The following is a 27,816-nucleotide window of genomic DNA, read 5'->3' as shown; positions in this document are numbered from 1 at the left end:
ATCATTCACAAATGGTGCAATGAGATAGGCAAGGAAGAGGTTGGGATTGGACTTCGAATAGGATACAAGAGAACTGACCGAATAATAGATTGTCTAGCTTTTGCAGACGATCTTAGGATATTTTCTGATTCCCTAGATACCACTGCAAAACAAATCAGCCAGCTTAAAACCCAAGCAGCAAAGGCTGGCCTCCAGATCTCCTTTGAAAAGAATTAAATTTATGATGAATATCGAGCCAGCTCTTAGAAAGTTAATTGTGGAACAGGGGAAAATAAAATGGGCAGAAAAATATAAGTACTTAGGTGAGGGAATTGTACCTAACAGCTCTAAGATTTACATCTAGGATCAAGATAGGAGTGGCATATCAGCTAACAGAGATATCTACAACAAAATATCAGTGTCCATCAATGCCAAGCTTAGGCATTATTTTTCAGTCATTCATCCAGAGTCTTCCTGTGCGCCTCCTGTCTTTCATCAGTCCACTTCTTGCATGTTTTCAACTTTGGCTTTTTTTGGAATCACTGGTATGCTCAAAGTTGTTTCTAGAGAGGAACCTGTTCCTGGATGTCTTCATGTGTCATCCCTATTTCTCGAAGATCTTTTTCAACTTCAGTGAATCAGGGTCCCTTGGTTTTCTTGTTTACAAAGTAGGAAAAGATCTGGTTGGTCAGTCTCTGTGAGCTCATACATGTTATGTGGCCATAAGAATTATGCCAGCTCCTGTATTTACCATTTTCTCTGATTGGTCCTAGGAACTTTCTCAGGATTTTTCTTTCTTTGGCTTCTGACTTTTTAATTGGATACTTCTTATTTATTGCAAGGCATTCTGCTGCATACAGTAGTGGTGGTGATTGTTTTAAGAGGAAGTACAACTAGGCAACCATCCTCTGCATATAACACTATTTAGAGAGAATGGAAGGGATCCGACACTTCTAAAAGTGAAGGTATTGACCATAGGAAGACGAGGGCCATGAACAGCGTGAATATGAAAGTCTCCCTAGGCTTCTCGACCTCATGCCGTTGGAGTCAGAAAAGAACAAGAGTTGACCGAGGGAGGTCGAATAGGATAAATGACAGTGAGGAGCCTGGCACAAGTAAGTGGAAGCAATGCCAGGACTCGGCTAAGAACCCCATGGTCGCCAACTCATGCTTCCAAGTTGACACTCCTGGGGCACCGTTTATGCTGCCTGACAGAAAAAGTTAAGCACCCAGAAGGAGTGGTCCAATATTATTGCATTTCAGTATACATGCATACCATTGATGGGTGAGTAACTGATTAGATCTGTAATATGTAGAACGCCCACCAGAGTGCATTCGTGATGGCACCGTCCTGTTGTTGATAAGTTGTTACCATTCAGCTGCTGTGAGTCAGACAGTTATAGAAGAGTGCAGAGAGGACTGCAGACAGTACGAAGCACCCGTGATGCCTCGCAGACGAGTTAGCCTATCCATCAACTGACAACATTTGACAGGGGCTGCATAATAGGACTGCATGAGGCTGTTGATCGTATCGTCCAATTGCCTGGCATGTGTCCTGATGTTGGACTCAGTGGGCATAAGGGCATCACCAAGAAACACCATCCTAAGGGAGGACCGCCGTATGTTGCGCCAAGCACTGCAGCATCCCATAACTTCGGCTCCTGCCATACGCGAAAATGTACTGGGGAGTCTACAACATCCTGTGAGTTCCCGCACAGTGCCTCGACGACTCGCATCCGCCGGATTGGGGGTCTGCGGCCCCATGCGTCAGTTGCCATTGACATCAGAACACCAATGCCTGAGTTTGAAGTACTGCCTTGCTCAAGTGGCATGGAGAGGACGACTGGCATAGCATCATGTTCAGTGAAGAGTCCCGTTTCTCCGTAACCTCCGATGACCATCGTGTGTGGATTTGGCGGCGTCGACGGCAGAGGGTCACATTGAAGAAAGGCACACAGGCGTAATCCTTGGCATCATGGTGCAGGGAGCCATAGGATATGAGTGCAGGTCACCTCTAATAGTGCTTCGGCAGACTTTGACGGCAAAGCGATACGTCACAGACATTCAGCGTCTGCATGTCCTACCCCTTACAGCACAGCATCCTGGAACAGTGTTCTAACAAGATAATACACGTCCACTCACAGCACATATGTCTATGGACTGCCTAGAGCATATTGAGGTCCTCCCATGGCCAGCAAGATCCCCAGACCTCTCCATCATTGAATGCGTGTGGGATGACATTGGAAGGGGACTCCAACCCAGTACCAATCTGTGGGATCTGGAGGGACAGCTGCAACATCTGTGGACGAACTTGCCTCAGGAGAGGATCCAAAGGTTGTTTGACATCATTCCGAACCCCATAAGGGCATGCATTGCGGCCAGGGGTGGGGGTGCAACACCCTACTGACCTGTGCCAACATTCCACCTGTAACTGTCAATGGCCTAGTCTCTTTCATCCCATATTGTAATCAGTTCAATAAAGGCACATGGTCTTTCAGCATATGTAATTTCATTCACTTTCAACCACTCCTTCTGCTAGTTGCTTTTTTTACGTCGCACCGACACAGATAGGTCTTATGGCGACGATGGGACGGGGAAGGGCTAGGAGTTGGAAGGAAGCGGCCGTAGCCTTAATCCACTCCTTCTGGGTGCTTAACTTTTTTTTGACAGGCAGTGTAGTTACTTCTTATGACAGGCAGGGGATTCAGTGGATGCATTCTACCACCCCCATTCACAAGAAGTTCATCGCAAGGGTTCAGAAGTTGATGACCTAAAAAAGTACAAAATAAGCAAGCAAATATGTCCTAAAAAACCAGCTAAATATGACATAAAAATGGCAAAATATGACATGCATTTTAGGAATAGGTAGCAAGTATTAAGAGTATTACTAACATTAAATGTCTTGAGTACCAGAAAGTGATTAACGATAATACAGTAGATGTACTTAATCATGCAAATTGACAGACCTACAACACCTTAAGACGGTCAACATTAATTCAGTATTATAACCTTGAGGTGCAGCTCTCACTCAGATTTCCTATTTAAAAAATATTTTATTTTATGAAATACTTCCTCTCATGCAGAGGCTGCCTTGTGACAAAGTATACTTTTACATTTATTTTTAGAAGAGAGATATACTGTACTTGAGAAATGTTGAAGGTAACCTAATTATAACAGTGATTTCTTAGAATTATCAGTGAGCCCCTTAAGGCTATGATGGCAATCTCCTGTAATGTTGTAACTGGCAGAGACATCTGTTTCCAGAAATTAGCAGCAAAAATGGGAATCATTCCCCTTGCTCCAATCATCAGACCTACTATGTCGATTTCCTCTATGTGGTATTTCTCCCTGTAGTAAAGAATTGTTGGTAAGTAAATATTCCTCTTCTCGAGGTTAACATCTGAGGGCTGCGACTTATGGCTTTCAAAGCGAATTGTGGGGTCGATAATATAACCTGTTATCTTATTCTTGAAAGCAATGATGCCGATCCTTCTGTGGCTTCCATTGTCCGCTAAGCCATGAACCTCTTCAAATACCTGGAAACCATGGTCTTTCAGCGTTGTCGCAATTAACGAGTGGATGTTATGATGACGCATATTCCTTAATAGTTCACCATGAGGATAAGATCCCAGAACATGTGCAAGAGTTTCAGTTACAGTGCTAAAAAGAGAAAGATGTTCCACCTATTCAATACAATAATATTGTTGCACGAATTAATGTAGCAACAAGAGTGCTCAAGAACCTCTACATGAACTTCTATTTCTAATTCAAGAAAAGTGTCATAAGTGTTACAATTGTGTTGACTTCTTGCCATTTTTGTGTCGGCTGATGATGACATGGACATATAAAGATAAAAATGTCATTGTTCCGTATTGAAAAGTATCACAGTTAAAATTGAAATCTATATATATAAAATAAGAGTTTTGTCTGTACATTGCTCAGAATTTGAAAAGAATGGTATTTCTGTATCGGTCATGTCCACAGTAACAAGAAAATGCATTTTTTACTTTTCCATAATGTCTGTCTGTCTGTCTGTCTGTCTGTCTGTCTGTCTGTCTGTCTGTCAGTATGTATGTATGTATGTACACGCATCACGAGAAAACGGCTGAAGAGAATTTGATGAAAATCGGAATGTAAAGTCGGGTGATGAACCGCTACAATCTATGCTATAAATTATTTTAATCACGCTGAGTGAAATGGTAGTTTAGGGGAAGGCCTGAAATTTTAATCTCAAATATTTATGTTATTAGTGATCGTGTCTTAATGAAAATCGCTAGACAAAGATGGGAAATAAGTCGCTACAATATAGGCTATACACGCTGAGAAAAATGGTAGTTTAGGGGAAGGCCTAAAATTTAATTGACACATATTTATTTTATTAGTGGTCGTATCTTCACGAAAATTGGTATGCAAAGTCCGGGAATAGGTCGCTATAATCTAGGCTAACAAAAATGTTATTCACACTGAGTGAAATGGTAGTTTAGGGGAAGGCCTGAAATGTAATCTATATATATAAAATAAGAGTTTTGTCTGTACATTGCTCAGAATTTGAAAAGAATGGTATTTCTGTATCTGTCATGTCCACAGTAACAAGGAAATGCATTTTTTACTTTTCCGTAATGTATGTCTGTCTGTCTGTCTGTCTGTCTGTCTGTCTGTCTGTCTGTCTGTCTGTCTGTCTGTCTGTCTGTCTGTCTGTATGATTGTACACGCATCAATAGAAAACGGCTGAAGAGAATTTAATGAAAATCGGTATGTAATGACGGGTGATGAACCACTACAAGCTCGGCTATAAATTATTTTATTCACGCTGAGTGAAATGGTAGTTTAGGGGAAGGTCTGAAATGTAATTCTCAAATTATTTATGTTATTAGTGGTCGTATCGATAAATACTACATAACTAACATAACTTTAGTTATGTCGTAAGTTAGTAGTAGTTATGTAAGAAGTTATTAAATTTCCGATCATTTATGTCTTACACATTGTTACCGTACCGCATATAATCGGAGATATTCATGAATTGCGATTTTTGTTACTAAGTCCATATCAGCGCCGAGTCACGAGAAAATGGGTAAACAGAATTTAGTGAAAATCGTTTTGTAAACTCTGAAAATAAGGAACTACAGTCTACGATATAAATAATTTTGTAAGACACCCTAATATCACAGAGTCGAAAGAAAACTAATGTGAAGGCCTGCAATATAGAAAGCTCATAAACTTTATCAACAATAACATTACATTGACCATTGTTTGTTGTGATGTGCTTTTTGTCTTCTGTTCTCTCTCATCCCCGATAGATAGGATTACTGCAGCGCACCGAGTTTTTTTTTTTTAATTTGCTTGACGTCGCACCGACACAGGTATGTCTTATGGCGACGATGGGATAGGAAATGAATAGTGGTGTGAAGGAAGCGGCCTTGGCTTTAAGGTACAGCCTGGTGTGACTGGTGTGAAAATGGGAAACCACGGAATACCATATATTTTTTTTTTTTTTTGCTTAACGTCGCACTGACACAGATATGTCTTATGGTGATGATGGGATAGGAAAGGTCTAGGAAGTGGAAGGAAGCGGCCGTGGCTTTAATTAAGGTACAGTCCCGGCATTTGCCTGGTGTGAAAATGAGGAAACCACGGAAAACCATCGTCAGGGCTGCCGACAGTGGGGCTCGAACCCACTATCTCCCGAATACCATCTTCAGGGTTGCCGGTAGTGGGGTTCGAATCCACTATCTTCCGCATGCAAGCTCACAGCTGCGCGCCCCTAACCACACGGCCAACTCGCCTGGTCGTACCGACTGTAACAGCCTGCCTGTATATTGGTGAGAAGTAGTAGGGGTGTAAGATAACTTTCTTCTTTAGCATGCCATTCCTCTGGTTCATACATTTTTTGATATATCTGGTACGTAACACACTGGTTCATCATAGTATTCGAGCTATACAATCCCTAATCTGAGCCACTGATTGGAATGAGAAGTGTGCATATTTAACGGAATAATGACAGAGGAGTGTTCACGGCAGACTGCGACCTGGTTATTCCAGCTCTGGAACTTTGGACTCTTAGATCGGCACCATAGTACTGTTCGTTGAAAGTGAGAAAGTGTGCAGTTTTTCATTTGATCGAGTATTTTATATGATAACATTGCTTTCAATCGCTACATTCCTACTGACGTTTTTGTAATGACCTATGTTGAATTCAGTTAGGAAAACCACCAAGTCAGTCTTTCTGAGAATCCCGTAGCGAAGCATGGGTACATCAGCTAGTAATAAATAAAGAGGTTCAACCTATTCAATTTTAACATGGACGTATGTCGAAACCGGTCCCATAACATATTAAATATGTTGCTACATTAATTCTTGCAACAATATTATTGTATTGTATAGGTGGAACATCTTTCTCTTTTTAGCATTGTAATTATTAGTTCACTGGGCGAGTTGGCCATGCACGTAGAGGCACGCGGTTGTGAGCTTGCATCCGGGAGATAGTAGGTTCGAATCCCACTATCAGCAGCCCTGAAGATGGTTTTCCATGGTTTCCCATTTTCACACCAGGCAAATGCTGGGGCTATACCTTAATTAAGGCCACGGCCGCTTCCTTCCAACTCCTAGGCCTTTCCTATCCCATCATCGCCATAAGACCTATCTGTGTCGGTGCGACGTAAAGCCCCTAGCAAAAAAAAAAAAATTATTAGTTCAATACGGATCAGTGATGAAGTTTTTAACTTTAAAAGAGTTTCAATCTCCTTGAGGCAACGTTCTGAGATCTTCCTGGTACCGATCTAACTTCTGAAATGTTTGCTGTCATCTTAATTGCTTCACGCTATTCACTACATGATAAGCCTTGATGATCTCGAATCCAGGAGTTGGCAGGAGTATATTCATTGTACCAACAGACACCTCTTCCTTTCTGCTGCAAGTTACACCACTCACTGGATGCCCTATCGCTCATTACTCTTCTCGCTTTCCTGGCATCAGTTATTTCTAAGCGTGGATGTACCAAATTGTCAGATGGAGGCACATTGAGGGATTGTAGTGAGAATTACCATACTTTTTGAAATGTCATCGTAAGTTACAAGACACTGCCTTGCAGGAAGTTTATTGAGTTCAGTATTGTATATACCTCTTAATCTTCATCTCTGCTAACATTGTACATCACGACCATGTGCATTCTCATGTTGTCCAAAAGCTGCTTCAAAGGTCACTCAGTATTTTCTAATATTAGGTGAAGCTCCTTTCTATGACACATGACTTCACAGCCATGTATTTTAACTGCTGCTTAGCTGTGGGTCATTTGTGTCTAAGCCAAATCAACTACCCTTTAAATTGGCACTAATTCTGCACATTGTTGCCTATTACCCATTTGCAAGCAGTAGCTGAGTTTGTTCGTCGCTATAACTGTCACACTATCCCCAGCTTGTTGTACTTTAGATACCATGTCCCTTACTAGGCGAAAGATTGGTTTTAGATCTCAATAATTTGAAGTAATATATGTTAGTTTTCCCAACAAATCATTGGAAAACTGATCCTGTACAATTCTGATTGACGATGCTTCACTACTGTCAAAGCAGAAACAATTTCTTGCACACAGTAGTACTCCACTGCGTTAAGCCACATCTCCCAGGTGAACAATGACTGAGGAGGAAGAGGAAGCGAAGGTGTATGATCTGGGAATTTTGCCGCCCTTAACAGATCCCTCATGAATATTTTCTTAACATTTGATATTAACTGTTCAAGTCAGAAAAAATTCTGCTGTATTTTCTCAGCAACCCATGAGCAAGACACATTAAACAGACCATTTTGGGGTTGAGTACCTTCACCCTGTATGATGTAGCATCAGTTACTAACAACAGGATTCATTATCACTTAACTTCACCATCCCACATTGCTCTTTGGCTAGAAAAAGTCGCGCAAAATTAAAAACCATCCCACAAAAGTTGTGGAATGGTCAGCGACATCTAGAACCTGTGAATCAATACATTGCCCGGGTGATCCACGAGAGACATGCCAATGACTCCCACAATTATCCGTAGTCTCATCAACAGATATAGGCTATATTATTTCCAACATTAATTCTAATTTTCCAAAATGCATCTTCATAACAAAAGGACAAATGACATGTTATCTCTCGCCCAGTTCATCTTTGATGGGTCCGGTTGCAGCTCCCTTCCCCTTTCATTACCAACAAATTTCAACAGATTGATCACACTTGTAGTACTGCAGTGAACCCCACTGCGCCTAAAGCGAAGTGCAGTGAAGGTGTAAAATTAAACAAATTATGTGAGAGAGTTTGGTGAAGAGATATTCAATACTGACAAAGAATTTTTTTTTTGTAATGCATATGAAGTTAAGGTAATGGTGGTAAAGTGATTTAATGTGCAACAGCACTGCACTACAGCTAAGCATGAAAGCTATGGGAATCAAAAGTCTTCTCAAAGAAGCAGGCACATCTGTTTGATACAGTAAAATGTTTTTTATCTGCCAATAATAAATAAATTATTATTATTATTATTATTATTATTATTATTATTATTATTATTATTATTATTATTATTATTATTATTATTATTATTATTATTATTATTATTATTATTATTATTTGTTTTCCTTAAATTGTACATAAGACAATTTTAAATTGACATACTTACACTTCAATACCCCTGTATACACACTCATTCTCAACCACTCCCACATATGCACGCATACACATTCGCCCACATTCAACTGTACTTGCACCCATTTTTCTTGCGATTCTATTTTATACAAGTTATATACATCACATATGGGTTTCTATTTACATATACATTGCTGCAAGGAGGAAGTGAGGAAGAGGAAGCAGTTTTACTTCAGATGGTAGAAGATTCCAGATACGAGCAGCCCACACGTAAAATCCATTTAAATATTAGGTGGTTTCCGGCGAGAGGAGGGACAAGAGTAACTCCTTGACCTCTCTTAACAGAACGGTAATTAAGCTGCAGGGGGTGGAAAGGGGAGAAGTGTGTGTTTTCTGTCAGCGATTTCTTAAGGAAAGCTACGTCTATTTGTTTACATGTATTGACAAGGCGGATTCAAATAAAATTATTCTAAATAGTTCTGTAATACATTCAGACTAGTCAATACGGATCAAACAACCATATTAACCTATCATGGTTAAGTTTATCAACATTTGTTTACATAACGAGTTCACTGGTAGCAATGACCTGGCTGTGTTTAAAAGGCTATGTTAATTATACGTTCTGCTCGTCACTGGACACCTTCAAGTTTCCTCATATTTTCCGTTGTCTTTGGATGCCAGGAAGGAAGACCATATAGAAGTATGGGCCGCACCAGGAAAAATAAGCCGTTCATAGGACTTTATTATGGCACACATTTTAGCGACAGATTTGTGTACGGGGGTGAGGAGTAAGGAGGCTGCTCTCCCAGTTCCAGTAGTACTGCCAACTGAATGGAAATGAAATCTGAATTGAATCGATAATATGATCGATCGATATGAATTTTCTGAACTTTTATTATCTTAAGCCAACAACTGTGCCACACACACACTATATAACATTTCTCAATGCGAATCTTGTTCCTAGCATTAATTCTATAGTTTGGCTTTGCTGTGTAAACAACAATAGTATTAGTATGCCAAGTGTATGCCAGATGTCGCACAGCGATGCATAAGTGATTCATAGTTTGTGTTCAAAGGTTGCCAATACAAATCTTGAAGATTGCCAAGGTCTACCGATTCAGCACTAGGGTGTAAATCTATCGCTAAAAAGTGTGCCGATAATACTTCTTCCTCCTTAGAGACATCTATGGACAAAACCTAGCGCTCTGTATGCCTTACACCTCACTTCCTCCACGTGCTTATTCCATTTTAGATTGTCTGTAATGTGAATACTGAGCAGTTTGATGGACTTAGAAGGCAGTAGTTGGATTCCACATAGAGTAGGCTGGTTCTGGATTGGTTGTCTAGCTCTCCTTAGTCTTATATATTTACACTTCTAATGTTTATACACATTTTATTCCCAGAGCTACACTATCCAGATATGATTGGAATTGTACATTATCATCTTTGTTTTTCATGGCTCTGTAAATGACTGTGTCATCGGCATACTGTGCCATGGTCAAATTTACACAATCTGATAAGTCAAGAGCATAAATCATGTACAGGAGGGGCCCTATTACACTGCCCTGAATTACTTCAGAAGTAATTGTGGTTTGGTCTGATTTGGCTCCTCCCTACACAACACATTGCGTTCGACCCACCAAAAATGACCTCAGCCATGCCAGCAGTTTACCCTGAATGCCATAGTTGTTAAATTTTAAATTTGCTCCAGTCCAGAGTCACACACTCTATTTGGAAAATTAGAATTAGTGTAGGCTACAAGAGCCTCTAGGTATCTTGATGAAATTGTGGATGTTTGTGGGAGGTATGTTGTGAATGTTTTAATTGGCACTCTTCTCGTAGATCATCCAGGGGATATACTTTTACTTGATTCAGAGATTCTAGATGCTGCTGACCATTCTACAATTGCAATACTTTTTGACATTTTTGGTATGCTTATTCCTCATTTGCACTCGGTACCTTACTGAGTTTCTTTTTCACCATTACTGACACATTGCTTGTTCTACTTTGGACACCACGTCCTGAGTGACCTTCGAAGGAGAGTTCTTTTTGGCAAACTGAGAATGCTCATGGCCGTGATGTGCAGTGATTAAGGTCAAAGCATTTTTCCCACCTTCCAATAAATTATTTTATGTTTATAGCTAGTTTTTATGCATATACAAACGTGATATTAATGTTGATTTCCATAGGGAATCTGAAATATTTGTGCCGAATGAGTAAATTTATAATACCATTATAAATGGCCCGTTATTGGACATTATAAATTTTCCAGCTAACTCATTCCTGGTTGCCAGCGTTTCGCCCTCATGTGCTAGATTGGGCTCATCAGTTGGTACCTAGCACACCTACCAAGACGCATGGCTAGTGCATACCGTGGAGGCCACTGCGTAGGCTACTTGAAGCCACCAGCAGTGTCGATGCACTATGAGAGACTTTGTTTCACTACCAAAAATTGATGCCTGCTTGGCCATCAGATGATATAGATGTTGATTCCCATAGGGAATCTGAAATATTTGCCCCGAATTAGTAAATTTATAATACCAATAAAAATGGTCCGTTATTGGGCATTATAAATTTTCCAGCTAACTCATTCCTGGTTGCCAGGGTTTCGCCCCTGTGTGCTAGGTTCTTCTAAATGTAAAAATGTTGTTGATATTATACAATGTACATTCCATTAATTTGTAATAAGTACCAAGTTTTGAATTTTAAACTATAACAACTGGAGGAAACTTCTTAAAATCAGAACCTTAGTTGATTATAATACCTGATTAAGAATAAAGAGATGTTGGTGGGGGTCTTCCTTTCCTTAAGCCATCAGCTGACTGACTGATTATGAGCTAACTGATTAATGGAACGTTCATTGTATAATATCAACAACATATTTACTTTACTTTACTTTACTCTGGACTATGCTGACGACTTGGTCTTAATGGCAGATTGTGCCGAAAGCCTGCAGTCTAATATCTTGGAACTTGAAAATAGGTATATTGAGTATGGTATGAAAATTAGCCTCTCGAAGACTAAATTAATGTCAGTAGGTAAGAACATACATACATACATTATCATTATAGACTGTTATGCCTTTCAGCGTTCAGTCTGCAAGCCTCTGAGAATTTACTAAACGTCGCCACAATCCTTGATTTGCAACTAGTGTTGTGGCTTCGTTTAGTTCCATACCTCTTATCTTTAAATCGTTAGAAACCGAGTCTAACCATCGTCGTCTTGGTCTACCTCTACTTCTCTTACCCTCCATAGCAGAGTCCATTATTCTCCTAGGTAACCTATCCTCCTCCATTCGCCTCACATGACCCCACCACCGAAGCTGGTTTATGCGTACAGCTTCATCCATAGAGTTCATTCCTAAATTAGCCTCTATCTCCTCATTCCGAGTACCCTCCTGCCATTGTTCCCACCTGTTTGTACCAGCAATCATTCTTGCTACTTTCATGTCTGTTACTTCTAAATGAATAAGATATCCTGATTCCACCCAGCGTTCACTCCCGTAAAGCAATGTTGGTCTGAAAACAGACCGATGTAAAGATAGTTTCGTCTGGGAGCTGACTTCCTTCTTACAGAATACTGCTGATCGCAACTGCGAGCTCACTGCATTAGCTTTACTACACCTTGATTCAATCTCACTTACTATATTACCGTCCTGGGAGAACACACAACCTAAATACTTGAAATTATCGACCTGTTCTAGCTTTGTATCACCAATCTGACATTCAATTCTGTTGAATTTCTTACCTACTGACATCAATTTAGTCTTCGAGAGGCTAATTTTCATACCATACTCATTGCACCTATTTTCAAGTTCCAAGATATTAGACTGCAGGCTTTCGGCACAGTCTGCCATTAAGACCAAGTCGTCAGCATAGGCCAAACTGCTTACTACATTTCCACCTAAGTGAATCCCTCCCTGCCATTTTATACCTTTCAGCAGATGATCCATGTAAACTATGAACAGCAAAGGTGAAAGATTACAGCCTTGCCTAACCCCTATAAGTACCCTGAACCAAGAACTCATTCTACCATCAATTCTCACTGAAGCCCAATTGTCAACATAAATGCCTTTGATTGATTTTAATAATCTACCTTTAATTCCATAGTCCTCCAGTATAGCGAACATCTTTTCCCTCGGTACCCTGTCATATGCTTTCTCTAGATCTACGAAACATAAACACAATTGCCTATTCCTTTCGTAGCATTTTTCAATTACCTGGCGCATACTGAAAATCTGATCCTGACAGCCTCTCTGTGGTCTGAAACCACACTGGTTTTCATCCAACTTCCTCTCAACGACTGATCGCACCCTCCCTTCCAAGATGCCTGTGAATACTTTGCCTGGTATACTAATCAATGAGATACCTCGATAGTTGTTGCAATCCTTCCTGTTCCCTTGCTTGTAGATAGGTGCAATTACTGCTTTTGACCAATCTGAAGGTACCTTACCAACATTCCACGCTAATTTTACTACTCTATGAAGCCATTTCATCCCTGCCTTCCCACTATACTTCACCATTTCAGGTCTAATTTCATCTATTCCTGCTGCTTTATGACAATGGAGTTTATTTACCATCCTTTCCACTTCCTCAAGCATAATTTCACCAACATCATTTTCCTCCTCCCCTTGAGCTTCGCTGTTCACAACACCATCAGGATGATTTTCTTTTACATTGAGAAGATGTTCAAAATATTCCCTCCACCTCTCCAGTGATTCCCTGGGATCTGTTATGAGTTCACCTGAATTACTCAAAACACTGTTCATTTCCTTTTTCCCTCCCTTCCTAAGATTCTTTATTACTGTCCAGAAAGGTTTCCCTGCTGCTTGACCTAGCCTTTCCAGGTTATTACCAAAATCTTCCCACGACTTCTTTTTGGATTCAACAACTATTTGTTTCGCTCTGTTTCTTTTATCTACGTACAAATCCCTGTCTGCCTCGGCCCTTGTTTGGAGCCATTTCTGATAAGCCTTCTTTTTACGTTTACAGGCTGCTCTCACTTCATCATTCCACCAAGATGTTCGCCTTTTCCCATCGTTACACACAGTTGTTCCAAGGCATTCCCTTGCTGTTTCTACTACAGCATCCCTGTATGCCACCCATTCACTTTCTATATCCTGAACCTGCTTACTGTCTACTGTTCGAAACTTCTCACTAATCATATCCATGTACTTCTGTCTAATTTCCTCGTCCTGGAGATTTTCTACCCTTATTCGTTTGCAGACAGATTTCACTTTCTCTACCCTAGGCCTAAAGATACTTAGTTCACTACAGATCAGATAGTGGTCTGTATCATCGAAAAATCTGCGAAAAACTCATACATTCCTAACAGATTTCCTGAATTCGAAGTCTGTTAAGATATAGTCTATTATGGATCTGGTACTCCTAGCCTCCCATGTGTAGCGGTGAATAGCCTTATGCTTGAAGAATGTATTCGTAACAGCTAAACCCATACTAGCACAGAAGTCCAGTAAACGCTTCCCATTCCCATTAGCTTCCATATCTTCTCCACATTTACCAATCACCCTTTCATATCCTTCAGTTCTATTCCCAACTCTCGCATTGAAATTGCCCATTAGCACTACTCTATCCTTGTTGTTGACCCTGACCACGATGTCACTCAGTGCTTCATAAAACTTGTCAACTTCATCCTCATTGCGCCCTTACATGGTGAATACACGAACACAATTCTTGTCCTAATTCCTCCAACTGACAAATCTACCCACATCATTCGCTCATTTACGTGCCTAACAGAAACTATGTTGCGTGTAATTGTATTCCTGATAAAGAGCCCTACCCCAGACTCTGCCCTTCCCTTTCTAACACCCGTCAAGTACACTTTATAATCTTCTATCTCTTCCTCATTATCTCCCCTTACCCGAATATCACTTACTCCTAGCACATCCAGATGCATCCTCTTTGCTGACTCAGCCAGTTCTACCTTCTTTCTTCCATAAGCCCCATTAATATTGATAGCTCCCCATCGAATTCCATTTCGTTCGCCAAGTTGTTTCCAAGGAGTCCCTCGCCTGTCAAATGGGAGTGGGACTGCATTACTCCCATAGGTCCGAGGCTTGCTTAAAATGTTCTGAGCTCGGTAAATTCATGAAGCAGGATGCTGCCCTACTTGCACATAGTCCAAGTGAGGACCTCTCCTCTAACAGGTTATGGACCACTGGTGAAGAAATTCAACAGAAATGAATGTTAGATTGGTGATACTAAGCTAGAACAGGTCGATAATTTAAAGTATTTAGGTTGTGTGTTCTCCCAGGATGGCAACATGGTAAGTGAGATTGAATCAAGGTGTCATAAAGCTAATGCAGTGAGCTCGCAGTTGTGATCAACAGTATTCTGTAAGAAGGAAGTGAGCTCCCAGACGAAACTATCTTTATATCGGTCTGTTTTCAGACCAACTTTGCTTTACGGGAGTGAAAGCTGGGTGGACTCAGGGTATCTTATTCATCAGTTAGAAATAACAGACATGAAAGTAGCAAGAATGATTGCTGGTACAAATAGGTGGGAACAATGGCAGGAGGGTGCTCAGAATGAGGAGATAATGGCTAATTTAGGAATGAACTCGATGGATGAAGCTGTACACATAAACCGGCTTCAGTGGTGGGGTCATCTGAGGCGAATGGAGGAGGATAGGTTACCTAGGAGAATAATGGACTCTGCTGTGGAGGGTAAGAGAAGTAGAGGTAGCCCAAGGCGACGATGGTCAGACTCGGTTTCTAACGATTTAAAGATAAGAGGTATGAAACTAAATGAGGCCACAACACTAGTTGCAAATCAAGGATTGTGGCGACGTTTAGTAAATTCACAGAGGCTTGCAGACTGAACGCTGAAAGGCATAACAGTCTATAATGATTATGTATGTATGTATGTATGTATGTATGTATGTGTGTACTTTACTTTACTTTACTTTACTTTACTTTACTTTACTTTAAAGACTACCGGTAATGTCACAACAAACTATATTATCAATACTTGCAATGATGTGTTTGGTGTTTTAATTCTCTACAAAGATCATTTAAACTTCATTATCACCTTTAATATTCTCAATATTTTATATGTGCCAATATTTGTACTTAATATACGTTTTTTTAAGCTGAAGATGTTCCAAAATGGAATGAAACATGTTCTTGTAATGTTCAGGTGGAATTTAAGCTGACACATGTTACGCATAAAAATTAGCTACACAAATAAAATAAGTATTGGAAAATGGGAAAATCCTTTGACCTTAGTTGTTAAAGCCAATACGGGATAAAATAATGAGATTTATAGGTTATATGCAATGATGGCAGGGAAGAAACTTAGAGGTACACACACGATAATGAACACGGTAAACTTCCTGTTAGGCAGTGCCTACTATCTTATGCTGACAGATACAAAAAGAAGCATGCTAATACTTAGTTTCTTGGTTTTCTTTTTAGAAAAACCAAGTGAGAACTACGCTTCAAGGGTGTGATGCTGAATGAATTTTATAAGTTTTAATGTACTGTAGCTCTGTCACATTGATTGATTAAATACATCTGCTGTATTACCGGTAATCATTTTTTGGTACTCAAGACTGTGTTAGTAATACTTGAAACTTATTCTTAAATTGCATGTCATATTTTTCTGTTTTTAGGTTATATTTAGCAAGTTTTTAGGGCATATTTTCTTGCTTATTTTGTACTTCTTTAGGTCATAAACTTTTGAGCCCCAGTCATCACAAATCATTTGAAAGATAGATTAGAACAAAGCAGAATAACATAAATATCACCAGTCAGATGTTACACCATCCAAATCTTTTATCAGAAAAATAATTAAATTGATTTATTACTGAAATGAAGCATTATTTTATGAGGCTGACATTAATAGTGGATCCAGTGATTGTCAAATGATGATAAAAGTTTGAGATTAAAATTATCCACTCTCTTGCTCCATTGCGCAACAATTATCTTAAATAAAAGCTAACTTATTTTTAGAGTGATTGACTTTGTTTGGTCCTTAAACACAGTGCCTCAGTACACAAAAATATATGTTATTAAACAGAATTCTTAAAATAGAATGTTGCACTGTCCTGCATAATAATGGATTTTTTAACAGTTTTATTTGTTTTTACCTTTTTCAGGTTCCAAATTTTCATTTGATCCAAGTATCGATGATGCAAGTTCTCTATTAGATCACCATGGTGGTTCACGCCGTTCTCTTGCCGACACAAGTGTGACATCCACTGCGGACTTATCAGTGTTCTCCACTACTACTCGTTCTCAAGCCTTGGACAATAGTTTAGACACTCATAGTAATGCATCAGATGGAAGTGCAGGTGGAGCAAGTTCTGGTGGTTCTGGTATTGGACATCCTGGCAGTGTTCAGAGGGGTCCCTCGGCTCACTCCACGCCACGTGCCACCCCACATGCTCCTAGTCCTGATGTGGTTAGAATATATGTCCCATATGCATCCTCATCACCCACTCCTACTGCTTCTCCACAGAATGGTGATGTCCCACGTTCCCTTCCCCGCCCCCTGCATGACCAAAACAAGATCCGTATCCGTATAGACAACCAGGAAGAGCAGACTCCCATTGTAGAACATGGACAACTCATCAAACCGTTCCGCATTGACAGTCCAGAAATTGATCTGAAATGATTAGTGAGTAAAGCACAGACAGTACTCAAAAGTTTACTCTTTCTTACTGTGGCATTGAAACTGAAGATGACCCTATGGCCTACTTCAACAAAATCTTAAATACTCAACAGAGGCCTATGTAAGAAGCATAGTTCCTCTTACACACACACAGTGCTGTGTAATCAATCTTGTTTGTTGCTATTAGAAGTCTCTGTGTGATTGGCTTGCTAAGGTTCAGTGTGAGAGTTAAATTGTATACTCCATAATCTAACCTTAACCTTCATTCCATATTGCCTCAACATTGCTTTGGCTATCATAGTACTATACTCAAAAGCAATATTGAAGCAGTGTTACTTTCCAGTGTACTTCTCTCTGATGTTATTACTCATACCATTCCTTTCTCATTTTATTCTCATAACCTTCCTATTGTCACCTCTAAGTGTTGGATATTACTCCATAATATTAGAAGTATGTAATTATTATGAAAGTTGGAGTCTGACAGTTACAGTAGCAAGTACTGACCTACTGTGCCCAAAGAACCATATTTCATTCTCTGCTACAAACAGGTCTGTTGTAGCTTAAATCATAATTGAAGTTTTTCTTTCACATGCTGCCAACACACATTTCAGGGAAGATAATCATAGATCTTACAGTATGTTTATTATTACAATTCAATACTGATCAAGATGCATGTGTAACAATAACATAGTATTTGTGAAATAGTATTCTGAAAGAAATCAAATTTCTGCATGCACAGTTAGTAGTATTGTTATATGTTTCACAGTCTCCCACAAAATAAACAGGTAGAATATGTATAGTGTCTGACACAGAATATAAATTTCAATACATGACTGATTTGTTACACTGTGTGACTAGACAACAAGGTGTCTGACTTCCATTACCCCTAGTTCTCGGCTTAAATTCTTCCTTCAGTCACACTTTGTTGAACTGGGAGTGTGTTTAATTGCAGTTTGGCAATAATCAGTTGGAAGCAAGATCTTGGCTTGAATGTATTATCTTCCCTGTGTGACAGTAAAACCCTAGCACTAGTTTGCCCAGCAAATTCATGTGTGTAATGGGAGTATTCTCACTCTCAAATGACAAAAATGTAAAATAAATGCTCTTTAACATTGTCAGGCTGAATACAAAACTAACACACACATTTTACAGTAACAAATATCATCTTCATCATTGTAAGAGAACTCAAGGTAACATCCTTACCTTAATATGTAGTTCTTTCATTACATTATATGTTTTCCAACTTCATTATATACAGTAGAGTCTAGAATCCTGCTGATCCGATCTAATTGGAACTGGATTGACAAAATTTTGCATTATCAGAATTTTCTTCCAGAATCTATTGTTGTGCCGTAACTAAGAAGATTGGCATGTAATAAACAAACAGGAATAACTGACTTTGTGAAGAGAAATAACTAGTGGCAGATATATGTGAAGCGTTTTTTATTAATTTCTGTGTAACCAGTCACTGTGAAACTGAATTAATTTCACTACATTATTTTACTTCGATTTCCACCTCAAATTACTATTGCAACACAGATTGCAGTATTATCTTATATTGATTTCATACACGGATAATAAAAGTACAAATAATTTTCATTCATAATTGCATTTTTAAAATTTCATTATGACGTTGGTACTTTAAAAATGTTAGTTTGGATCAATCAAAATTTTGGATTAGTGGGATTCTGCTGTAGTAAATCATGAATGAGCAGTCGAACAAATGGAACTAGTTTTGTATGAAAAATTATGACAAGTATGGTGATCAGGATTGGAGGTATGCTGGCTATCGATCAAGTGTTCAATATGTTGTAGTTTTGCTGTTAAGACTCCAGCTTGATGATTACATTATTCTTTGAGCTCCATTTCATGGAATGTTACCAACATAGTAAAGTTTGTGTTGTGCCATAGCTGTTGTAACAATTCCTATCTTTACTAGTAAGAGCTCATTTTATTATTTCCATTATACCTGTTCAGTATTTATATTAAAGAAAGTAACTGTTGAGTTAAAAGCAGCTCTTCTTTTTGTGGATCCATTGATATTGCATTGTTTACATGTAAAGGGGATATGTCTTAGAACATTGTGGCCCATTTTTGTTGTTCTTAGTTAGGTCATACAATGATGCACTTTTGTGATGATGCCTAAGCAACAAATAGTGCAATATTGGTAGTAGTTGTAGTGGAAGTGTATGTGGATTTGTTTCTTTTAATTTGAGAATACTTTATTATTTAACAGCCTCTGAATTCATCAGTCTGTTCTCCATGGAAGAGAAAAAGATGATACTGAGCCTTGCTTTTGTAATTCTTTATAGTTGTAATCCACTTGAACATAACTTGGGCCAAATGTGACAGATCCACTTGTGATGCACAAAGTGTACCTGATATTTAGGTATTTTCTAATGTACAGACAAGATTTCCTGAAGCTCTGTCATAATGTGGCAATAGTTGACTGTGTTCAACGTGGAATGCAGCCTTATTTTTAGTATAACGAGAAAGAATTTTTCCATGAGGTTTTTTGTGTAATTACTTTCCTGGACAACTAAAATATAACCATAGACTTTGGAATTGATTGTGAAGTATACTGTGTGACTTGTTTAAATATCTACAGGAAGTTTTTAGTTTCATTTTGGGATATTTGAACTATTCATTGTTAGTATGTTCCTAAACTGTCTGTAGAACTGGGGAAGTTTTGTGGATTTATGGTGCTTACCTTTTTGACATGTTTAGACATGATGTAGAAGTCTGTGATTTCAACTGAGAGTTTAAAAATTTAACTTCATTAGAATTCATGCAGAAATACAGTAATATTCTCTGTGTATGGTTGGTTGGTGTTATGTAAACATATTTTCTCTGACACATCCCATATCGAAATTTAAATTTTGCTGGAGCCGTATTAGTGAATGAAAAATTAATTTTCCTTCTGTGGGCCATGCAAATCAGTGGAAGCATATGTCCTAACTCTAGATACCTCATGTAGATCTTTTGAAAGTAATAATTTGGTACTTGGAACATGGTATAAGAACATTGGACACTTGTTTAATTCTTAGACTGATATAGCATGGAAGGAACCAATGACTGACAAAAGTGCTTGGTTTCTTTTCATTTTAAACCAAAGGTTTTAGTTTGAAATATGTTGGGTATCTTCTTAATCTCACTCTCTTATGAAATATTATGTCCTTATATTGCTTACTCCATGTCTGATTTTGAGAGCAACATGACATATCCCAAATATGTGATGGATTTTGTTATAGGAAAATTGTCCTTTTTTGTCGAGAACTAAACTGGAGCTTCCCAGTGAACAACACTTGTATATAACCTTGGAAAATATTTCCCAGTATAATTTCCGTACTCATTCATTTCAGCTAATTTACAGACAGAGACTTCTGTTTAATTTCTTTTTTGTTATCTCTGAGCCATTTATGATTATTTATTAATTGTTATGTTTGTTAATTAATATTATTTTTATAATAATAAAAATGTTAGTCATAAAGTAGTTAGTTGCTAAATAGGGATTCAGGATGAAAACAATAACACACCCATGGATGATTTGAGAAGTATTGTTTCGAAATGAGTTTTCTCCATTTATTTCAAAAACACTTTTTATACATGCATGTAGACTTTAAATTGGCAGCGTTGGCATTACAAAATGCTTATCGAATGAGTTGGCCACGTAATTTGGGTCACATAGCTGTGAGCTTGCATCCGGGAGATGGTGGGTTCAAACTCCAATGTCTGCAGCCCTGCAGATGGTTTTTGGTGATTTCCTCTTTTCACTAGGTAAATGCTTGGGCTGTACCTTAATTAAGGCCATGGTCGCTTCCTTCACAGTCCAAGTCCATTCCTATTCCATTGCCGCGTTAAGAACTGTCTGTGTTGGTGCAACGTAAATGAAAAAAGAAACAATAGTTTTTCCTCATCTTAGTGGAATGTAAGTGGTTCATATTGTGAGTTCTCGAGAAAGCCAGCTGTATCAGACTATAATTACTACAATGCACTGCAACATTGGTATCTTTGATTGTTCCAACTTTGTTGTGAATTAGTGTCAGTTGTCACATTGTTTGTTAGTGACAGGATGGATTTCGATGCTGTGAAAGGAGGGGAAAAATCAAGTAAAGCAAAATAAAGAACTAGAATTTTACAATAACATTGTAGTTCATGATAATGTTCCAGTAACAGAGGATGATCAAACAAATATGACTGCCTCAGTGATAACATTAATCATATGGCCTCGGCTGTCATGTGCAGACATTTTAATTTGATGTCATTTGACTGCCTACTCATCAATTTTGATGTTTTGTTTAACTCTAGGCCTACTAGATGTCAAAATAAATTTAATTTCTCTTGCTCATCTATGGCTGAGTTTTAATTAATTTTGTCAGGTAAACATCAAATGTGTCACCAGAAATCTTTTACATGCCAACATCGTACATTGTATGGTACCAAATAGACTTATTCTGCACTTCAAAAATCCGACTGCCTCTGCTGGGTTTGAGGCCACACTGGAAGCCGACACTACCAGAGACCCACAGAGGGAGATACTGCCTCAGTGAATAGGTAGGTAGGATTGCAGAGGCTTTAAGTACCTTAATCATTTAATAGTTAATAATATGTAATGTTTTGGTTTAAGTGCTATGTTTAATTAATATTCTGTTCATAATTGAAATTAGATATTTTTTTAAACATCCTTCGTATCTCAAAATAATAATTGAATTAGAAACTAACAGAAAAACAGTCTTATGTGTTTTGGAACATGTTTTCTCCATTTCATCAGATTAAAATGTGTTTTCTCTGACATATTTTTCAAAATAATGACAAAATATGTACAGCTGTGATTTCACATGTAGGTAGAATCAAACACACTGGATAAGCTGCACAGTTACCTGCATAAGGCTTCTCAATTGAGAAATACCCTTATGAACGAGCATTCTTTCTAGCTTCCAGAAAAAGCAACCAAGGTGGAGAAACTTGTGTTGAAACAATACTCCTCATTTGTGCAACATGGGTTCTTATTCAATATTACTCCTGAATTTTCAGTTGATTGAGTTGTGTACATAGTACTCTTTGGAAAAAGAAAAAAACTGCCTTGTACTATAATATTTATTTGAACATGAGCTGGGAATGTGTCTGAGTAATTTATTACCATATTAAACTTGGCATACATTTACAGTATATTAAAAAATATGGAAGCATTTATTGCCAATTCTTGATTGTCTGTGGTAATGGCATGGGTAAAAAAATCTCAGTTATTCCTAACACCTTTTGCAGTGAACAATTTAAAACATTAAGAATTGTAATGAAAAATATGTTGCAGAACTAGCATAAAATATTATGTTCCCTTCATTTTCAATATTCTTGCAATCATCCACTGCACAAATGCACAAATCACTTTAATAGCCAATCATGTTATGTCGTATTTTGAAAGTGGTACTGGTCAGAAATCCAAGAAGCAAAGCTTCATGCTACTGTGTGTGAAATAAGTGAGATAGCATGTTATTTCAGCTCCTGGGTAGGTACTCATCTTAATGCTAGACCTAAATAATAATAATAATTGGGCTGAGTAGCTCAGACGGTAGAGCGATGGCCTTCTGAGCCCAACTTGACAGGTTCAATCCTGGCTCAGTCTGGTGGTATTTGAAGGTGCTCAAACACATCAGCTTTGTGTCAGTAGGTTTACTGGCACATACAAGAACTCCTGTAGTACTAGATTTGGCATCTTCAAAATCTGTAAAAATAGTTGGCGGTAAGAAAAACTAATAACAATAATAATAATAATAATAATAATAATAATAATAATAATAATAATAATAATAATAATAATAATAATTGTGTCGGCACGACATAAAGCCCCTAGCAAAAAAAATATTATAATAATAATAACAACAACTTCATAACTTCAGATAATTTATGTCATTACAAGTGAGACTTGCACTTGTCCTTTACCCAAAAGAAATCATGTAAATTTGAGTAGTAAAGATGTTTGGCTTTTTGGGGAAACAAAACTCCTGATTATTAGTTTGACAATAAGCTTTCAATACAGTCCACTATAACAGATTCATGAACATTCTTTGAGTATTAGGACTTGATTGGAGGGACATCCATATTGTTGGTAATCTCTATTGGAACCAGAGTGCTGGCATAACAGTTGATGGTCATGTCTCGGAAGAAGTGTCAATTATGAAAGGAGTTTGCCAAGGCTGTATTCTTTCACCAATGCTTTTCAACATTTATTCAGAAAATATTTTTCAAGATGCTCTTTACAGAAAGACTCCAGGAGTTGTGGTTAACACAGTCATCATAAATAACATCAAATATGCCAATGTCATTGTCCTACTTAGTGTGGTCATTGAAGCCAGCAACGCCACGGGCTTAAGGCTGAATGTAAAGAAGACCAGGTGGATGGTTGTAAGTAGGAAAGAAGATGGTATTCGGGGTAGTCTCAAAACAGGAAAGGACCGGAGCAAGAGTGGCAACATTTAAATATTGTGGATGTCACAGTAATGATGACTGAGACCTTCCTCATGAGATCCAATGCAGAATTGTGCAGGCCAGAACTTCTTTCCAGAAACTTAGGGAAGCCATGACTTTTCCATTACACTGTAGACACGACTACTCCGGTGCTACATTTTCAGTATCCTAACAGATGGAGTTGAAGCATGGACACTAACTGAGACCATGTGCAAGAGATTGCAACCATTTGAAATGTGGATGTACCGAAGGATGCTGAAGATACCTTGGACAGCTAAATGACCAGTATAGAAGTTTTGCACCGTATGAACAAAGAACCAGAAACTCTCACTACCATCAAGAGAAGGAAGCAAGAATACTTTGGTCATATAAAGTGGAACAGTAAACACCACCTTCTACAAGTTAATACTCCAGGGGAAAATTAATGGAAAATGTGGTCCAAGGTGAAGTAGGACATTGTGACTCAGCAACTTTTAGTTTTAGTTTGCTTGCATAGTCTATTGCTATTTTGCTTTTGAAAATATTTCAGTGAATATTAAAATCACTGTTCTAATGTTTAAAGTCCAATCTGTGGCAATAATAAAATAAAAAATATATATATCCTAACACTTTCCTTTTAAGTTTTTAATAAAATCATGTGATCTTATTGTAAAGGCTGCTGTTTCTTTTAGGTGGAGAAAGAGGTTTGTGTTTAAATTTTGGTGCAATGGTAGAATTCCGTGAAAATGTAAAGAACATTTTATTTTATTTTTTAGTGATGTTAATTTCTAGTTTGGGTAATCCATTCCCAGATAACCAAGAGTTGACAGAATAGTATGTTCTGTATGGAATGATTTAAATGACTGTGAAGTGGTATGACTTATCTTAAAATATATGCTGCAATAGTCGAATCTCTTGATACTCTTGGAAGCAGCTTCATAAGGAACAGTTAATAAAAATGTATCTAAATTGGAGGAACTGTAATGTTGGATGCCCGTAGGGTTTGAACCTGTTGCCACTCAGTTTCTAAACAAGTGTACTAACTATAAAACAGTAAATGCACAATATCTTTATTCTTTCAATTTAAAGGTGGACCCATCTATACAGTGTTAACTGCACTTGAGCAATATTCTATTTTTCATTGACTATACCCTTATCTGTCTAATTTAATTTACTTTAATTGCTTTCCAGTTCATAGGTTGCCATTATGACAGAGGATACCATTCAAGTCTTAGTATCTGTAGTACTGTACATAAATTTAGTTATTTAAATGACTAGGAGAAATTACTGGTAATAGGAATTGTGTAAGTGATTTCACTGAATGTGAACAGAACCCTTCAGAGCCAATAAGGCAAGCTGATATAACCGTTTTCTCAGACTGAAACTTGCGCAGAATATAGTGAATAGAATATTGCCTTACCAGCAGCCCTGTAACTGCAACATTTTTGAAGCCGGTCCTAAATTTGTTTGTTGTTGGCTCATAGGTATCCTCCTTTTCTAAATTGACTGCCATTGGCAGGGTTGAATTTAACTACTGCAATGCCTCTGGGCTCAAATAATTTTCCACCTGCCTTCCTTAAACTTGATAGGGCAAAATTGCAATTACTTCTTCTTTTCAGACCACATTGGATCACTTTAATCAACCTTTGGTTTGTCAGTTTCTTGGTAGAACTGTCCGAACCTTGCAGTCCTCCCAGTACTTCTTCATACATGTTGATATTCTTGCCCTTTTTTGTGTAGAGGATATTCTAGTTGGGATTTTCTTCTTTGTAAGTGTAAAGTGGAAAGTCATATTTTTAAGTGTTGTGTTCACTTCTTACTTATCCATAGTGTTATTGGGTGAAAGGCCAATTTCTTTCAAATCCTCCCTAATTATTTTTATATAATGAATAAATACAGTAGAATGCCTCCAAGGTAAAATATCAAACATTAATACCATTAAATAATAATAGTCTTCTTCTTTTCCTACCGCTTTTCCCACACCTGTGGGGTCGCAGGTGCGAACTGCGAAGCACATGTGGATTTGGCCCTGTTTTACGGCAGGATGCCCTTCCTGACGCAACCCTGTATGGAGGGATGTAATCACTATTGCATGTTTTTGTGGTGGTTGGTAGTGTTGTGTGAATATGAAATCACAATGAGAGTGGAAATTCTCATGTTCTGCTAACCACTGACTTCCGTGCTTCCAATCATTGAAACCAATTGTTGAAAATTGAGATGTCCTTCCAAAAAGTTTTCAAGGAGTGCAAAAACAGATCTTTGGCTGCAGGAATAAACCAGATATTCACATTTCATAATATCTCCATTTCAGAGTTTTCTTTTAAACAGCACTTTTGTCAGAAATCACTAATTATCTAGATACGTCCTCATAGAATTACAGAAACTGTCCTGATTCTGTTTCACTTCACTTTTAGCATAGCAGTCTCTAATAACATTATTCATAAGCAGAAAATAAGGGTACCGGTAACCATTTGGTATAAAAATACCTTCTCTTGGTATTAGATCATCTTCACAATTTTCACTTACGTTTCCAACAGCTAACCAATGGAAACTCAACTAAAACTGAGCATACACTCATAAAAGTTTTTTGTGCCGGTACCATCAGTTTTATTTTCATCATTGCACGAGAGAAAGTTGTTTGAGTTATAGTTTGGATCCTGTGGAAAAACAAGTCTTGGTGTTGAGAAAACAGTTCACTTTCCCTTCTTCTCTTTTCTTCTCTTCTGCTAATCTACGATAATTTGTGCCACTTACCATAGTAGTTTTTTCAATGATCTATGTTGTGTACTTCAGTACATCATAGTAAGGTGGCACCACCAACTATTACTTTTAAGTACTGCTATTTCATGTCTTTTGGCATATCAGTGTATATTTCGCTCATGTTAGTTTTCTTACCTGAGCATACTGGTGAGAAACAATATCATTACAGCTTGTGTGACAGTGTTTCCACTTGTGATTCTGCCTTAAAGAACAAGCGGACAACCATACAGAGTTAAAGCCATATAAATGTTGAGCTTCTTTCAGTGAATTTTCAGGGTTCTCAAATTTGAATAAACCTCAATTAGTTTATAGTACTAATTTGTCTTTTCGTTTTTGACCTTCAGAAATATGGATGGTCTTTAAAAGCACTCCTCCACATGCCACAGAGAAGCCTTATTCCTAGGCAACTGTGGTCAAGCATTCAAGTGAAGCAACCTTTGAGATCATACGTGTTAGCTCATATGAAATAATATCTGTTTCCGTGTAATATTTGCAGGAATCTCTCCCAACATTAAGCGCATATAGACTGTAACTTTGAAGGCACCACAGTTTTGTCATGTAAGTGTTCTCCAAACCTTACAAAGATAGCACTGCTCTCAATAGGCACATAACAGTTCATAAATAGAGTAATCGTCTTAACCTTCTTGTGTTGGTATCAGTTACTAGTTTCAGAACTGTTCCACCAATTAGTTGAAAGTGTAAAGCTCTTGAGTATTTTACATTATAATATATTATTACCTTACCTGTTAGAAATGGTGAAGATTTTAGTTTGAATCTGGGGCAGCCATTCAAAATGTCAACCCATTTCTGTTTAGAAATGATGCTTTAAAACAAGCCATTTCTAACAATCTAAGAGGAAATAGTTGGGCAATATGAATGCCAGACTATACTTAAAGTACCAGTAGTCTAATTGTGCTTGTTAGTAATTATGGAGAGATTAACAATGTTTGAAACATGATTTGTGTTCAAAATTCATATATTGCACTTGTGAAATTATGCTCATTATTATATTTGCTTGGATCGTGTTTAGATATCTGTTCTGAATGAGATTGTAGTAAGTGGGTAAAGTGTGTTTGAAAAGATGCAAGTTTGTGATGAAGAGGATCTCCAATTAATGAAATATTCAGGTGTAAGTTTTTTTTGGCCATAAGTAATACCTACTACACACAGAAGACCACAAGTTATTTCCTCAAAATTCTACTTCCTAGTGTGTTGCTCGATTAGTTAAGTAATGTTTTCCATTAAAATGTACAGTCGCTCACATGGAATCTTGCTGATATAGAAACAGTGTTTGTGCTGTTAATGGAATGTTACAAAACCTCTGCCCCACGCAGGGCCAGCTCCTTATGTAGTTCTAACCATTCCATTTCGTTGATTGGCAGCCTACCCTTA

The 27,816-nt window shown here is 38.0% G+C and overlaps 1 protein-coding gene across 1 annotated transcript in view; it reads left to right on the top strand.

Annotated features, from left to right (window-relative positions):
• LOC136872690 (USP6 N-terminal-like protein) overlaps positions 1-21,555 on the top strand; it is a 258,189-nt gene extending 236,634 nt beyond the window's left edge. Inside the window, exon 8 of the mRNA XM_067146511.2 lies at positions 16,706-21,555. Coding sequence (XP_067002612.1) covers positions 16,706-17,223 — 518 coding nt within the window. The 3' untranslated portion in view covers positions 17,224-21,555. The remainder of the gene's footprint in view (positions 1-16,705) is intronic.
• Positions 21,556-27,816: the final 6,261 nt, after the last annotated feature.

Source organism: Anabrus simplex, chromosome 4 (assembly GCF_040414725.1).
Source record: "Anabrus simplex isolate iqAnaSimp1 chromosome 4, ASM4041472v1, whole genome shotgun sequence".
NCBI lineage: Eukaryota > Metazoa > Arthropoda > Insecta > Orthoptera > Tettigoniidae > Anabrus > Anabrus simplex.
This window is presented reverse-complemented; position numbering and strand designations above follow the sequence as displayed.